The sequence below is a fragment of the Phlebotomus argentipes genome, unplaced genomic scaffold (genome assembly GCF_947086385.1).
Source record: "Phlebotomus argentipes unplaced genomic scaffold, Phlebotomus argentipes genome assembly contig_2, whole genome shotgun sequence".
Taxonomy (NCBI): Eukaryota; Metazoa; Arthropoda; class Insecta; order Diptera; family Psychodidae; genus Phlebotomus; species Phlebotomus argentipes.
The window spans coordinates 4,629,570-4,642,869 of record NW_026776162.1 but is presented as its reverse complement, the minus strand read 5'-3'; the positions used below and the strand labels follow the sequence as shown (position 1 = coordinate 4,642,869).

Here is a 13,300-nt window from a genome sequence, read left to right as displayed (position 1 = left end):
TCATCTAAGAACTTCATGTAATTCTCTGAGTAATTCAAATAATTCTTCCACTACCGATAAATGATATACGCACACACATGCAATTTGTCCCTACAGGTAACTAATTGGTCTTTATTAAAAAAAAAAATACAGGTGAATTGTAGTGTCTAGGGAGCTGGACACGTGGGTGTGTAAGATACAAAAATGCCGGTATAGTTTATAAGTACAAAAGCAAGAATGGCTCCAGTGAAGGAGCCAATTTGGGAGACTCCTCCCACCCAAACTAATGATTTCCCGCCTTGGAAGCGGAATATCGACGTTATGGACAATTTCATGTAGCTTATAAGACCATTTAGCACCGTCCACGAGAGCACCTGAAAGAAGAGAGATCTTGAGAGGTTTGTCTTTGAGATATTTGGAGAAATCGACCGGTTTACCACTAAAATTTCTCCTCCGACTTGGCCAAAGAGCGGAGGTGAAGGACTCATCACAGCCGTGGCGACAGCATAAATCCCTATTGCAGTTGCAATTGAGGTGAGGATAGAGATCAGACGAATTGATGTATGGGGTAAAAAGACCGCCAAGAAGCAGGCTAGAGGATTGGCGATAGAGCTGAGGGTCACGGTCAGGTGATAAGCGATATTTCCATAAGGGAGACATGAATATGATTGAATACTAGGAAAAATCCCATTTCCGAACATGCAAATGACGGCCATAAGGATCAGCAGGAGCCTGTAGGTTGTCACTGAAAGACTGGTGTTTTCAGCGTCTTCCTGGACAGTCAATTGTTCCCCGCTTTCGTTGATTTTTGATGACTCATCATAGGTGTACTTGTTGCCTTTTTCAATCTTCACCGCCACGTATTCTTTTCTGCACAGCTTGAGATTCTCCAAGAGGATAAAGGCGCCTAGGCTCACGCACATGAATGTGGTGACAAATGCAAAGAACTGTTCAGTCTCGAAGCGAGGCGGTGGTGTGTACAACTGATACTCTGGCTGTCCCTGGGTGTTGTTGCTCAACACACACTGAGCGTTCCCGCCAACACCCTGGATTAGGGCCATGATGCTGGGCAGAAAGCCGCTCAGGCCCTCTCCGATGAGGTATGTGATAAGATAGATCTCCCTGAAGCGTCCCATGTAGGGCATAAAGAGCACGGAGCTTGAACATCCCACGAGAGCGAGGAAAAACACCACGATAAACAGCCATACGCTTCGCTCCACACCGCCGATCGTCGCTGTAATGTTGTATACGAAACACATGGCCAGAGCAGCTGCACATCCCACTGCCAGGATGCCGTAAATCACACTGGCATCCTGAATCTTGCGTGTGGAGTACTTCTGGATGAGTGTGTAGACGAGTGGGCCAAGGTTGCCCAGTTGTATAATCACCACAATAAAGGAAGGCAGGTCCCATCCTTCGGGTGCTGCTGCCACGAGCAGAGGAAACTGCACGAAGATAGAGTTGATTCCTATCCATGAGCCAATGCCAAATAGGATGGCAAGGAAGTCTACCAGCACTTTTCTATCGTGCAAGAATGATTTGTATGACGTCAGTCTCATGGTTTCGACAGAAAGTACTAAGCCGGGAGCAAAGTACTCCTCTCTTGGAGGAGATCGCGCGTGTCACTGGCCCACATCCACCGACTGTTCCCCAAGCTCATGAATTGTCTCCAAATTTCGATTGCTGCTGACTAACACACGCAAATCAATGCACGTGAAGATTTATGGTGTATTGTGTGCGAGGAACTGAAGAGGGCGACTGACACGACGAAACTTTGGGAAAATTGATATTTCATGAAATTTTCACAAAGTGTTTCATGTCCTGAATTTAAAGGGCTATGTCCTATCGGGATACGTAGCATCCCATTGTGTCTGAAATCATCTGAAATTAATCAGTTTCAGTAAAATACAACGCAAAAAGCATATGTGATTTACAGAAAAATCTGTGGAAGATTTCATGCATTTCTCCGTGTTTCACAATCTCTGTTATCGCGTTTGTAATGTTCGTCGTAGTGTGTGATGACCATGATAACATATGGAATTAACCTGCGTAACCTTATCACATGTATAAATTTCTTCCTTCTACACTCTTCTCAATTGTTCCCGTGGGTAAGAAAAAGGGTAGTGTAAATAGGAGAATATCTCTAGGCAAATATAACATGTGTCTTTTATCTCAGTCACACCATAGGCATGCATCGTAAAGTGGTCTTACGAGAAATCCATTTATCACGCCACTAGATTGGCCATTGACGAACAATAGCTATTATCTCGAGTCTGCTGGCGGCTGAGCAATCAATAACAATAATTTAGAATCATCGAGGATTTTGATATGATATTCATGATAATGAATTTTCCGTTGACGGCGAAAATTTAAACCAGTGAACTTCGAAATTTCGCCGCATGTTCGAAAGCCGAACGGCCGGAGCGAATTCGACGAATATGGAAAATTGGCGGAATTTCGGCGAGTGGTATATGACGTCTTATCATTCCGCGTTTGTTTTCATGCTTTTTTCATCATTTTCTCGGGAAATTCTGTGATTATTTCAAGTAAACTGACGGCAAGTTACTGTATCTGGCATAAGATTTCCCAGTTTATTGGAAATTGCATGTGAAATAGTGGTTTTTGTGCAGAACGCCGAAGAGGAAAAATCTAACCTCAAAAGGAGTTTCACAATTTTGCATCTCAGGAAAATTCTCTGAATTTACACACAAAAATGGACGAGAGTTGTAAGTGTGGGCTTCTTTATGTGCTAATTGGCAAGTTTGATGATTGATTGTCGATTTCACAGTCACAGCAGGCGGATTTTCGAGCACTCAAGGCGGCAGTGGCGCCAAGACTCCGGACAACAGGGAAGGAGTTGCGCCCCTGGTCATCGAGCAGATCCATCAGTTGGGAGACGATGGCATTAAGATCTTCGGCTTCGCTTATGGCATGGTCTCTCTTGTCGCCATTGTGAGGAATGTTGAGCAAACTTCCACGAAAGTCACCTACAAATTGGAGGATCACACGGGTTCCATCGAGGCTCATTACTGGCTGGAAGAGGACAAGCCAGAGAAGGGGGAACCGCTCGAGATGAACCAGTACGCGCACGCATATGGGATGCCGAAGACTTACAATGGTCAGAAGGTTCTGATGCTCTTCAAGATATTTCCCGTGAAGTCCGCAAATGCAGTCACCACGCATCTTCTGGAAGTGATGCACGCCAGATTCCAGGCCGAACAGTATCAGCGACAGTTGGAGGGTGGCGGAGAAACCACCACCACCACCACGGGTGACTTCATGGATGTGGACTCGAGCAACGGAGCTGGCCTCGCGAACGGTTTGAAAGGAAAACACCTGGTGATCTATCAGGCCATCAAGGGCCATGGCACAGAGGAGGGCATTAGCGTTCAGCAGATCCATCAGAAGTTCAAGCACATTCCCATTCCGGAGATCCGGTAAGTACAAATCAGTGATACACTCTCTCTGCGAACGACAGGCAAATGCATTGTTCTTTTCAGCCAAATCGCTGAAGCCATGTCTCTCGAGGGACACATCTACTCTAGCATCGATACCGATCATTACCTCCCGACTGAGTAATCTTCACTCGAAACTCCTTGAAATGTATCGATTTTGTCCAATTTTTTTCTTTCTTGCATTACAATCTCAGTTTATGAATAAAATCTTGAATTTCTCACCACGCTTTCGCTGCAATTCCCCAAAGAAAAGACATTGCCAAAGACAGTATTGTAGTCACTCATCAAATTTTCATTTCTCCATAATTTCTTACAAGACAGTGTCATAAGCAAATTTATATTAAGAAGAGGGGGTAATATTGTGGCTCAATCCATGTTAAGTTACATGCTAAAACTCACCTTCCTCTCCTGTTCATCATCCCTCTCAATCACTATTGGACTCATCGCCAAAGTGATGCCGATAGTTTCGCCTCACGCGGGCCACTTTCTGCTGAAAGATCTTGTAAGACACCGCGATTCCCTCCTCCGTCTCCACATTGTTGTTCACAGTGTTGGCATTGTCAGTCTGCGCGGAGGATCCTCCGGCCACAGTGGAGGCGATGCCACTGTCGGGCGTGCTTGTCACATCCTTGGGCGTCTGCTGGGATGCATTTCCATTCTTCTCCTTTCCCGTGCTGGCTGAGTGGTCCAGGAAGCTGTCATTGCTCGTGGAAGTCTCATTGTGGCAACTGCTGTTGGACAGGCGCGAGTTCGAGTGACTCGAGTAGATGTCTGTGTTGGGACAAGGTGGGCGTGCCGTCTTCTCTGGGGCGCCGCACCGCCCGTTGACCACGCCGTTCGGCATCCTGGGTGGGTGGTCGTAGTCATCGTCGTCGTCTGAGTCCATCGACTGCTGCGCGAGGCGGAAGAGCAGACCCTTCCCGTTGCTTGTAATGCCAGTGCTGGTGCTGGGCACATCCGCGGCATTATCACACGTGCTCATGCCGTTTGAATTGGCTGTTGTGGCGCTGGCACCGGTGGGAAGACAAGCGAGCCTCGGCATCCCAAAGCAGTTTCCGCTCGAGTCCTCATCTGAGCTGGTGTCAGAAGGCTCTGCAAGAGAGGATATTAAGTAAAAAGAAACATGTTAAGGTGCACTTGGCCACGCCCAATGCGATGCCCCGCCCACTCTCATTTGTACTCACTTGTGGCGGGATTAGTCGATTTGCCTTTCCGACGGAATGTCACGCGGAAGTGTGAGTTGTGGTGAAACGTCTGCACCCGCCTCTTGGTGGTCGCTTTCTTGGGCACTTCAGTGTCGGTACTTTGATCTGTGCACCGTCGTCGGTAGGCTGTCTTCGATCCATGACGGCTCACCCTCTTGCTGGATGTGCCCTTGCGTGTGCCTCTGAAGCCGGAGCGCTTCAGCTTGCGACCGCAGAGTTTGCCCATCTTCACGCGATTGGACGTGTTGACGGCACCCTTGAGGGCGAGCCTCTTGAGCGTGTTCCTCTTCGTGGCGATCAAGTACGCGATGCGATTCGGGTAGATGGATCGCGGTGGCTTGCTGGGATTATTGGTCAGGCGGTGTCGATAGAGATCTCTCTGCGAAAAGTAGTGCACAGACTCACTGTCTGACGATTGGGAGGACGTGGGTCGGGAGCTGTTGTAGCTGTACTCGGTCTGCTGATGGGAGTCTGAGCTGTCTGTGCTGTTCCATCCTTCGATCTCCTGCTGCACCAGCGAGTCGAAGAATGCCATCATGCGTGGATCCTCGACGGTGTTCTGATTGTTGTAGTCCTGCACCAGATTCTGGCCGCCGATGTGCACCATCGACAGGTACTCGTCGTGTGTGTAGATGCGACGCGGATTCTCCGGCCCGGTGGGCCTCTCCACCAGTCCCCCTTCCCAGCCCTCCGCGGCGAATGGCATCCATATCTTCACCACCTTCTCCACGCCAGAAGACGCGATCATGCACTTCTGCGAGTTGTAGCGCACTTGATTGACAATTGAGCGGTGGCCGTACAGGACCACCTGATTCGTGTCCACCCACTGGTCCGTCTGCGTGCAGTCGGCGTCCCCGATCCGCCACATGTACAGGTTGAAGTCGTCCGAGCCCGACAGCACGTACTCGTCCATCTCCCCGGCGAATGTGCAGCTCTTCATGGTGCAGGAGTTGTAGTAGTCGGGATGGTAGAACTGGCAGATGGGATCCGGCGAGAGGGTGTTGTAGAGAATGGGCGGCAGGCGGCGGCGCAGGGCCAGGATCTGATTGCCGAGCGTGTTGAAGCGGACGCTCATGCAGCTCTGCGACGTGTCCTCGCGGAAGCCGTAGCGAATTGTGGGCGTCTTGGGGCGTCGCAAGTCCCACAGCGCGGCGCCCTCCTTGGCATTGCCGCTGACCAAGAAACTCCCGTCCAGCGGGTGGAACATCACGGCGTGAAAGGGCGCCCGACACTTGGCCACATTGAGCACCTCGGCGCTCAGTCTCAAGTCGAAGATCAGCAGTTTCCCATCCTCGCAGGCAGTCGCGAAGATCTGCTCATTTGTCGTGTCTATTGACAAGCCGTACACGGGTTTGGGGTGCGTGAAGACATCAATGGTTTCACCACTGTGACAAAGAGAAGGACATCAGCACACACTTTCAGCACAGAGAGAGAGATAGAGGGTCGATGATAAATCCTTACCTCGAGACGTCGTGAACAATGACTGCATCGTCGTTGCCTCCCGAGAAGATTCTCGTGTTGTCACTGTTGAATCCCAGGCAGAAGATATTGCTGAGATGCTGATTCTTCATGCGGCAGGGCTTCTGCTTCTCCGCCAGGGCGGTCTCCAGGTGCCACAGCAGGATATTCCGATCGTCTCCACCTGTGAGTGATCGGAGAGAGCCGATGGTGAGGAAACAAAGGCCATTCATAAAGGTGTTTGGGAGTCGAAAGGGGATGGAGAAATGTCAGTCTATCGAGTGGGATTCTTCAGATCATTTGCCCGGATTCTCAGCTCAAATCCACTCCGTATCCCCACACAGCTCCAATCACCAGACATCAGTTGGACGATTCCATCCACTGTGACATCCAAATCTCCCCGATTTCGCGTGAAAATGTGGGCAAAAGTCGCGAATAGATTGCATCGCAATGGAATGGTGGATGCATGAGATGATATGTGAATAAATATCGTGTCTACCTGATGCCATGTACTCTCCATCCTGCGAAAACTCAATGGCATTGACGCACCCCGTGTGCGAGATGAGGTCCTTCCTGTACAGATTCTGTGCCACCTTGAGGCGCTCCCCAAAGATGTTCTGACGAAAGGAGAGTCGAGCATTTTTTCCGCTTTCACGGTGCAAAAGGTGGACGAGTGCGTTGGGTCCGCAGGGCTTCTGCATCTTTGCACCAACACCACAGATCACTGATCAGTCAATTAGCATGAATATCCTCGCGGAGAGGAGCACTTGTGCTGCCCTTTTCCCTGACGTGCGAGATCTCCGTCCAGAACACCACCAAATGTACACTCGAATCGTCAACACTTCGAAGCGAGAGTGTGTTTTTGACTGCTGCCCGCAGACTTGGCCCATGCGAGAGTGAGCGAGAGCGAGAGAGTCAAGTGCTGGCGAGACTGCACATAATCTACGCGTAATATACCCGTCTCATGGGGAGACGATACACTTTCGGCTTTCACGGGGCCTTTTTCAAGGAATTACCAGAGGAATTAGGGAATATTGTTAAAGCAGAGGTATTGGGTCGGCCTAAAAGTGGCTCTGGCACAAATTGCCACCTTCAGGGCTGGATTAGCATTCAGCTGTCTCACTCTGTGAGTCTCTCTTTTGTTCCATAAACTCCCTATCAACTCATGACTGCGATTCGAAGTCTCTGAAGAACAGCTACGAAATCTGAAAAGTGCGTTCAGCGCTTTAGAAGTCATTCACGATTTTGTACGCATTTTTTCCGCGTGAAACTTTTCTGACGCCGTCTCTTCGCCACTCAGAATACCCTTTATTTGCGTAAAGTATTACAACATTCAGCGACACGGATTGTCATAGAATCATCAGCAATGGGGGTCCCAAGAAGCGTTCATGTGCGCGACTCTCTTCGTCAACGAAATACGAACCATTCTCACCATTCTTTCAAAAATATAATCAATTTTTAATTATCATTCACTTACATAGATTTTTATTGATGTCTCGACATTCTTGGAAATTGAGTCACAGACCAAAAAAATCTCTCCTCCTTCTGTTGACCTCTGAATTACAAATAAGTTCCTCTTCTCAAAAATCTCACTGCTCAGAGAATATAGGTATGTACAAAATTTGCAGAGTGTCCACTTGAAAAGTGATAAAACAATCCTAAAATAAAAGTATTCCAATAGAGTCCTTAATCCGACACACTCGTCCACGAATCATCATCTTGCTCCGGCACAAACAGATCCTCCAGCTCATCGGCCTGATTCGCCTGCCCAGCCTCATCCTCCTGCTCATCGTTGTTCATGGAGCCCGACATGACCGAGAACTCACTGCCCGTGTCGTCGCTGCTCGACGTGCTCTGTGGCGAGAGGCCGAGAATCCTCATGAAATTCCTCCTGCCGTGCTGACGCATTCTACGTCGCCGATTGCGTTGGCGTCGATCACCATCATTATTGCCGCCCTCGCCATTGTCATTCTCGCCTCTGTCCCGCCCGTTGTCTCGCAGGAAGGCTGCGCAAAAGGGGAGAAAGAAAATTGAGTTGTCCTTCTGCGAAAAGGTGCTGATAGCAATTTTACTAACCTTGGACGGAATCTGTGTCAGATATTGTCCCTTCTTCTGAACCCTCCGATTCCTCATCTTCATCCTCAACCTCGTCCTCCACATTCTTCTTGCGGCCCACATTGTACAGCCGAACTACAGACTCTTGCACTGAATCGTAATCACCGTTGTTCTCGACAATTGCAATCGTGCTGCCGTATTTGTTCACCGCAAGATCGTGAATATTCCGCTTAACATCGACAGTCGCTGCAAAGAAAAGATTCCAAGAAGAGTGTTAAAGAAGGTGAGAAATTACCACTAAAAATTAACACACTCACCAATACTTGTGTAATCATAGCAATCCAGTGTCTTAAAGCTCGACTCAAATCCGTAGTTATCATCCAATCTCGAGTCCTGTTCCACGCTGATCGCATAGATGACGTTCTGCGGTGAGAAGATAGCGTGGCACTGGTCAAGACTCGGCACAGTCCGCAGCAGATGGAACGTCCTGAGGTCCCAGACTTCGGTGTTGGACACCACCTCGAGACCATTCGGATGAAACACCCCAGACAGCGTCTGATTGAGCTTATCGAACTTGTGAATCTCCACGCGACTGCGCACATCCCACAGCACACCATCGGACAGGATGAGCTCATCCGTAGGACAGAAGGTGGCTCTGTTGCGTGTGTACTGATTGAAGACTCTTGGCACAAATGTGGACACATTGTCGCCCGTATGCAGATCATAGATTGTCGCCACTTCAGCTTTCGTGCACAAAACTTTATCCTGTGTCACATTGCTGAACTCTCCGTACTCCTCATCCATTGCTGACCACTTGCACTCGAACTGGCGATTCTCCAGGCACCACAGATTGGAATTGAAGGGCGGCGATTGCCACTGCGACGATGTGAGTAGGAACTTGCCGTCGCGACTGCACTTCACGCTGCTCACATTCGTGTCGTGACACGCATAGGAGAACTCCTCGCTGTTGTCATTGATATTGTACACCTTCACCTCCCCATTGAAGCAACCCACAATGATGTTGGACGAGCACGGTGAGAAGTCACAGCTGGAGAAGAATGCGTCCGGCTCCTGAGGTCTCAGCGTGCGTGTTGTGCAGAAATTCGAGTGCACAAGACGCCTATCCAGTCGTTTTGAGTTGAAGCCGGCGTGTCGTCTGAAGAAGCGATCGGCAAAATTGAGGCACATTCCGGAGATTTTGTTGGGTCGCGGATCGGGACACTTGTGCGGCACAAACAGATCAAACTGCGGACACGTGGACATGGGATTCTTGCACAGAGCATGCTGATTTGTCAAATACTCCGTGATTATTGTCTCCAGTGTTATGGTATTTGGTGGCGAATAGCTACTAATCTCCCTTTGATTGGTCGACACACTGAATGAATCCGATGAGCTGATCTGCTTCTGCAGAGATCTCTGATTCGTTCCCGGCGTATCCTTATTGTTGCTTGCACTTGTCGAATTGTTTGCTGTTGGCAACTTCTTTATCAGTTTAATAGGTGTGCTGGAGCTGACAAAGGAATCATCCACATCCATCTTCCCATTCAGACCACTCTGATTCGCCACTGTTCCCTGCAGTGACTCAATGTTGGTGAAAGAGCCACTAGTCTGCAGAGCTGAGACATTGCCACTCACATCACTATTCTTGTTACTCCTCAATCGACTCCTGGACAGATGCACCGAACTGGGCGACCTAAAGCTGTACGGCGAGAGATGCAGCATCGATCTCTGTTGCTGACTATTCACCGTCAACAGTCCGGCCTCTCTTTGCAGTGTTGTCGCCGCATCATTGAGACCTCGCGACAGCAGATGCTGATGAATGAGCTGATACAGCTGGTTCTCATTGAATTGAATCTTTGTCTGCGCCACCACATTTGCCTTGTGTATGTTCGCCAGAGACGCATCAAACTGACTATTGTTGGTCTTCGTCTTCCCCGACAGTCGCTCCATCAGTTCCAGTGCGTACTTCTGAAACTGCACATGCTCCGTTCGCTTCTCCTGTAGAATCGGATCCCTCATGAGTCCCTGTAGTTGTCCATTGGCAAATAAAGGCAGCTTGCTGATGATCTGCCTCACTGTGTCAGACCGCGCCAAGCCTGCCAGAGCTCTGCACGCCATTCCCCGAATACAGTCCGCATCTGTGATAGGTGTTTTGATTTGCATGAGTGACAGCAGGACGATTATGCCATTGGTGCTGCGAACACACTCCCAGATCGCCTGAATAATCTCCTCCGAGATCTTATTCACCGATGACTTCTTCTTTGCCGACCCAAATCTTATCACCATTCCACTAGGCTGCAAAAACAAGACAGAGAGACAAATCAATCAACATGCTAAGCACAAAGTGCTGCAGAGACAAAACTCACCCTATGGATCGGCGCACAGACGCAATGCACGAGAACCGCCAGAGCAGACTTCTGCACTTCCGCATCAGCGACAATTTCCCCTTCAGCCGCTCCCAGGATCACATTCATGCCGGCTGTCGATGCGTCGTCTGGCAACTCTAGGCGTTCACAGAACACCTGGTGCACCTTTGGCATCACACAGCAAATCGACAGCGCATCCAGCGCAGAACGCACAGTCTCGGCCCTACAAGTTTCGAAACTAGAGTTGCAATGAGAGATAGAATTACAGAGTTTGTGCGTGCTGACATGAAATTCCACAAAGCCATTCGAAGCAATAGTGAAAGAGGATTAAAATTCTACTTACCGGCCGCTGTAGTTCCACTCGTAAGTCAGAGCGATGATCCTCAGCAGAATTGTCACTCCGCCGTAGTCTAGCAACTTGTCCACGGGCGCCCAGTGAGCTCGCACCGGCAGCATCTCCTGCAGCAGCCGCACTTGATCACTGATGGCTTCGGGATTGCACTTGGGGGCGCGAAACTGTGGCTGCATGCCGTATGTGTTGGATGGCGACTGTTGCCTGGTGACTTGAGCGTATTTGAAGTAGAGGTGACTCTCCATGTACTTCTTGAGAGACACGCACACATGGCGTACCAGCTGGCGAGCTGCACACTCCTCATCATCGTTGAGATTGGCCTCGTCGGTGCTGGACAGAATCGGCAGCACTGAGATGACATTGTAGAGCTTCCTCAGACCATCTTGGCTGTCAAATTCATCGAGGATTGCCTTGAACTGGAACGACAGCCCGAAGAACATCGTGGCATGGCATCGGCCTGAGTCGTGTGAGCAGCCCAGGAGCCAGAGAGCGTACGTCACGAGCTCAGATATCAATTTGGGTGACATCAGACAGATCCTCTCCATGGCATCCTCACAGTAGGCCAGATAGTACAGCGCAATAGACACTCCCGTGGCGGCGATGCTCGGCCGAGGAACTTGCAGGAGTCTCTGGAGACCACCATTGGCGACAAACTCAATTGAGAACTTCTTGTGGCACAGCAGAGAGGCGAGATACTTGAGGGCCTCAAAGGCCAGACAAGTCTCTTTGGGGTCCAGCTTCTCGATGTACTTGAAGATGAGCTGCATGGCGTTGTTCTCGAACACCTGCCCCAGGAACTCCTGATACTCACCCATGGAGGCCAGATAGCGCAGGATCAGCATTTGACTGGTGGCCGTGGTGGGCGGATGGATGGGTATTGTGTTGCGCACGTGAAACTTGTTCTCCGTGTTGCTCGTGCTCAGCTCATTGTGCAGCAGTGTGTTGAGATTGACGGTGTTGCGGAACTTTGAGATGCTGCCATTGGGGATGTTGGGACTAGATGTGGCTTTGACAGCTTCGGGGCTCGTGGGCGCCGATCCGCCACCCAAGTGCCCATCGGACAGCCCATCTGTGTCCATGGCCGTGTCGTCGTGAATCTGCAGATTGGTAGTCGACGAGGTGTTCTCGATGGCAGTTACCTTGGGATACTGGTAGACCACCTTGGCCGCCTGGAGGGTGTGCAGACGCTTCAGCATAATTGGCAACAAGTGTGTGTTCTGATCACGAAATCCTGTGGCAGTCTCCTGCACTTCCATCGACGCTGCCAACAGTCCCGTGGCGTAGCTCTGCAGTGGCTCTGAGCTGTTCTCCGCCCACGTGTACAGGCGGTGAATGAGGTAGTCGTGCTCACGCTGGAACACAACTGACGTCTCTAGGCCGGGCATTATCACGAGAATCAGCCGACAAGCCGCCACATTGAGCTCCATGGAACTCTTGGGAATGTTCTGTCGCGTGAAAAAGTTATCGCGGAAGTAGTCGTTCATCAGCTGAAAGACAACAAAGTGGTGATTATAGATTTTGTCAGATAAGTCACGTGAAAATGCACATCATACCCTGGTCATGAAGTTGTCTTTGCGGAAGAGCAGCTTCAGCATTCGTCCAAGCTCACAGTCCGGATCTGTGCGCGAGGGATGACGCTCATCGAAGGGATCCGGATCCTTCTGCATGTATATTTCCGTTTCCTCCTCAATCAACTCCGCCAGTCTGTGTGAAGAAGGTGCAAAAGAAAACAAATCTCAGCTGTTTCATCAATATAAACACACACACATAACCTCACTTCAGACCCCTTCTCTCTTTTCCCCTCAGCCGTGGAAAATCCCCAACACTTCTCATCACTTCCCGTCTCGGACACGTTCAATCGTGTCCATGCGAGTTTACCAGCTGTCCGAGCAGTTTCCCAATCAAGTGGAAAGTGGAGATTTCGTACGGCGAGAAGTGCCGGAGGGGGGAGAAAAGAATTGCGTCATCTTGACGACTTACCTGGTCAGAATTGGCGACGGATCAAAGCCCGGACTGGTGTGTGTGTCCTCCCAGAGGCGAAAGATCAAGTGGAGATCCCTGCCCAGAAGTGCGTTGTCCTGTTCCGTCGGCGATGCCATAGTGCCTGGCGAAATGCGCCACAAGCAGAGAGCCGACAAAGGGGGTCTCGCGAATTCGCCTCACTCTAACCTCACTCTCGCTCAAAGGGATTTTTTCAACCCTCCGCAGCGCCCCAAATACCTTTGCACACGGCGTTTTTTCAACTTCCCCCAGTGTGTCCTGGCAGACACTCGCGTTTTAGATGGAAACACTGGGAATTTTGGGGGTTTTACTCCAATTTTCCGCGATAAAAAGCAATTTTGCGATACGCACAGCGAAACACCACACTTTCTGCTGTCGCCCAAGTATTGTGGCAGATGGCGCATCGATCGAGCGCTTCGCGCGCCATAA

At 50.0% G+C, this 13,300-nt stretch overlaps 4 protein-coding genes across 6 annotated transcripts; 1 reads left to right on the top strand and 3 right to left on the bottom strand.

Annotated features, from left to right (window-relative positions):
- Positions 1-118: 118 nt before the first annotated feature.
- LOC132263957 (solute carrier family 52, riboflavin transporter, member 3-B) lies at positions 119-1,685 on the bottom strand. The gene is made up of 2 exons (XM_059763983.1): positions 417-1,685; positions 119-353 (listed from the first exon to the last, which is right to left on the bottom strand). The coding sequence occupies exons 1-2, from the start codon at positions 1,536-1,538 to the stop codon at positions 147-149; spliced, it is 1,329 nt and encodes a 442-aa protein (XP_059619966.1). The 5' UTR covers positions 1,539-1,685; the 3' UTR covers positions 119-146.
- Positions 1,686-2,026: 341 nt separating this feature from the next.
- Positions 2,027-3,599, top strand: LOC132265429 (replication protein A 32 kDa subunit). Of its 2 annotated transcripts, XM_059766110.1 has the most exons (4): positions 2,027-2,087; positions 2,156-2,705; positions 2,768-3,416; positions 3,480-3,599. In XM_059766110.1, exons 2-4 carry the CDS (start codon positions 2,693-2,695, stop codon positions 3,556-3,558), a joined length of 741 nt encoding a protein of 246 aa, XP_059622093.1. In that variant the 5' UTR covers positions 2,027-2,087; positions 2,156-2,692; the 3' UTR covers positions 3,559-3,599. The 2 variants fall into 2 exon arrangements, with proteins under 2 accessions (XP_059622093.1, XP_059622091.1); XM_059766108.1 differs by having other exon boundaries at positions 2,050-2,705.
- Positions 3,600-3,705: 106 nt separating this feature from the next.
- On the bottom strand, positions 3,706-6,967 carry LOC132265428 (DDB1- and CUL4-associated factor 5). Its single transcript, XM_059766107.1, has 4 exons — positions 6,597-6,967; positions 6,101-6,281; positions 4,619-6,024; positions 3,706-4,526 (listed from the first exon to the last, which is right to left on the bottom strand). The coding sequence occupies exons 1-4, from the start codon at positions 6,796-6,798 to the stop codon at positions 3,859-3,861; spliced, it is 2,457 nt and encodes an 818-aa protein (XP_059622090.1). The 5' UTR covers positions 6,799-6,967; the 3' UTR covers positions 3,706-3,858.
- A 536-nt stretch (positions 6,968-7,503) lies between these two features.
- Positions 7,504-13,258, bottom strand: LOC132265427 (protein mahjong). Of its 2 annotated transcripts, none has more exons than XM_059766105.1 (7): positions 12,851-13,258; positions 12,424-12,574; positions 10,862-12,357; positions 10,519-10,756; positions 8,470-10,447; positions 8,174-8,398; positions 7,504-8,103 (listed from the first exon to the last, which is right to left on the bottom strand). In XM_059766105.1, exons 1-7 carry the CDS (start codon positions 12,967-12,969, stop codon positions 7,784-7,786), a joined length of 4,527 nt encoding a protein of 1,508 aa, XP_059622088.1. In that variant the 5' UTR covers positions 12,970-13,258; the 3' UTR covers positions 7,504-7,783. The 2 variants fall into 2 exon arrangements, with proteins under 2 accessions (XP_059622088.1, XP_059622089.1); XM_059766106.1 differs by having other exon boundaries at positions 10,519-10,741.
- Positions 13,259-13,300: the final 42 nt, after the last annotated feature.

Coding starts and splice junctions, on each gene's coding strand:
- LOC132263957 (XM_059763983.1), bottom strand. CDS start 1,538: ATGAGACTGACGTCATACAAATCATTCTTGCACGATAGAAAAGTGCTG. Junction 354..416: donor TCGGAGGAGAAATTTTAGTG/GTAAACCGGTCG, acceptor CTCTTCTTTCAG/GTGCTCTCGTGGACGGTGCT.
- LOC132265429 (XM_059766110.1), top strand. Junction 3,417..3,479: donor ATTCCCATTCCGGAGATCCG/GTAAGTACAAAT, acceptor TGTTCTTTTCAG/CCAAATCGCTGAAGCCATGT.
- LOC132265428 (XM_059766107.1), bottom strand. CDS start 6,798: ATGCAGAAGCCCTGCGGACCCAACGCACTCGTCCACCTTTTGCACCGT. Junction 6,282..6,596: donor TGGAGAGTACATGGCATCAG/GTAGACACGATA, acceptor GATCACTCACAG/GTGGAGACGATCGGAATATC. Junction 4,527..4,618: donor ATCGACTAATCCCGCCACAA/GTGAGTACAAAT, acceptor CCTCTCTTGCAG/AGCCTTCTGACACCAGCTCA.
- LOC132265427 (XM_059766105.1), bottom strand. CDS start 12,969: ATGGCATCGCCGACGGAACAGGACAACGCACTTCTGGGCAGGGATCTC. Junction 12,575..12,850: donor CCGTCGCCAATTCTGACCAG/GTAAGTCGTCAA, acceptor TTCTTCACACAG/ACTGGCGGAGTTGATTGAGG. Junction 10,757..10,861: donor GAGTGGAACTACAGCGGCCG/GTAAGTAGAATT, acceptor TTGCAACTCTAG/TTTCGAAACTTGTAGGGCCG.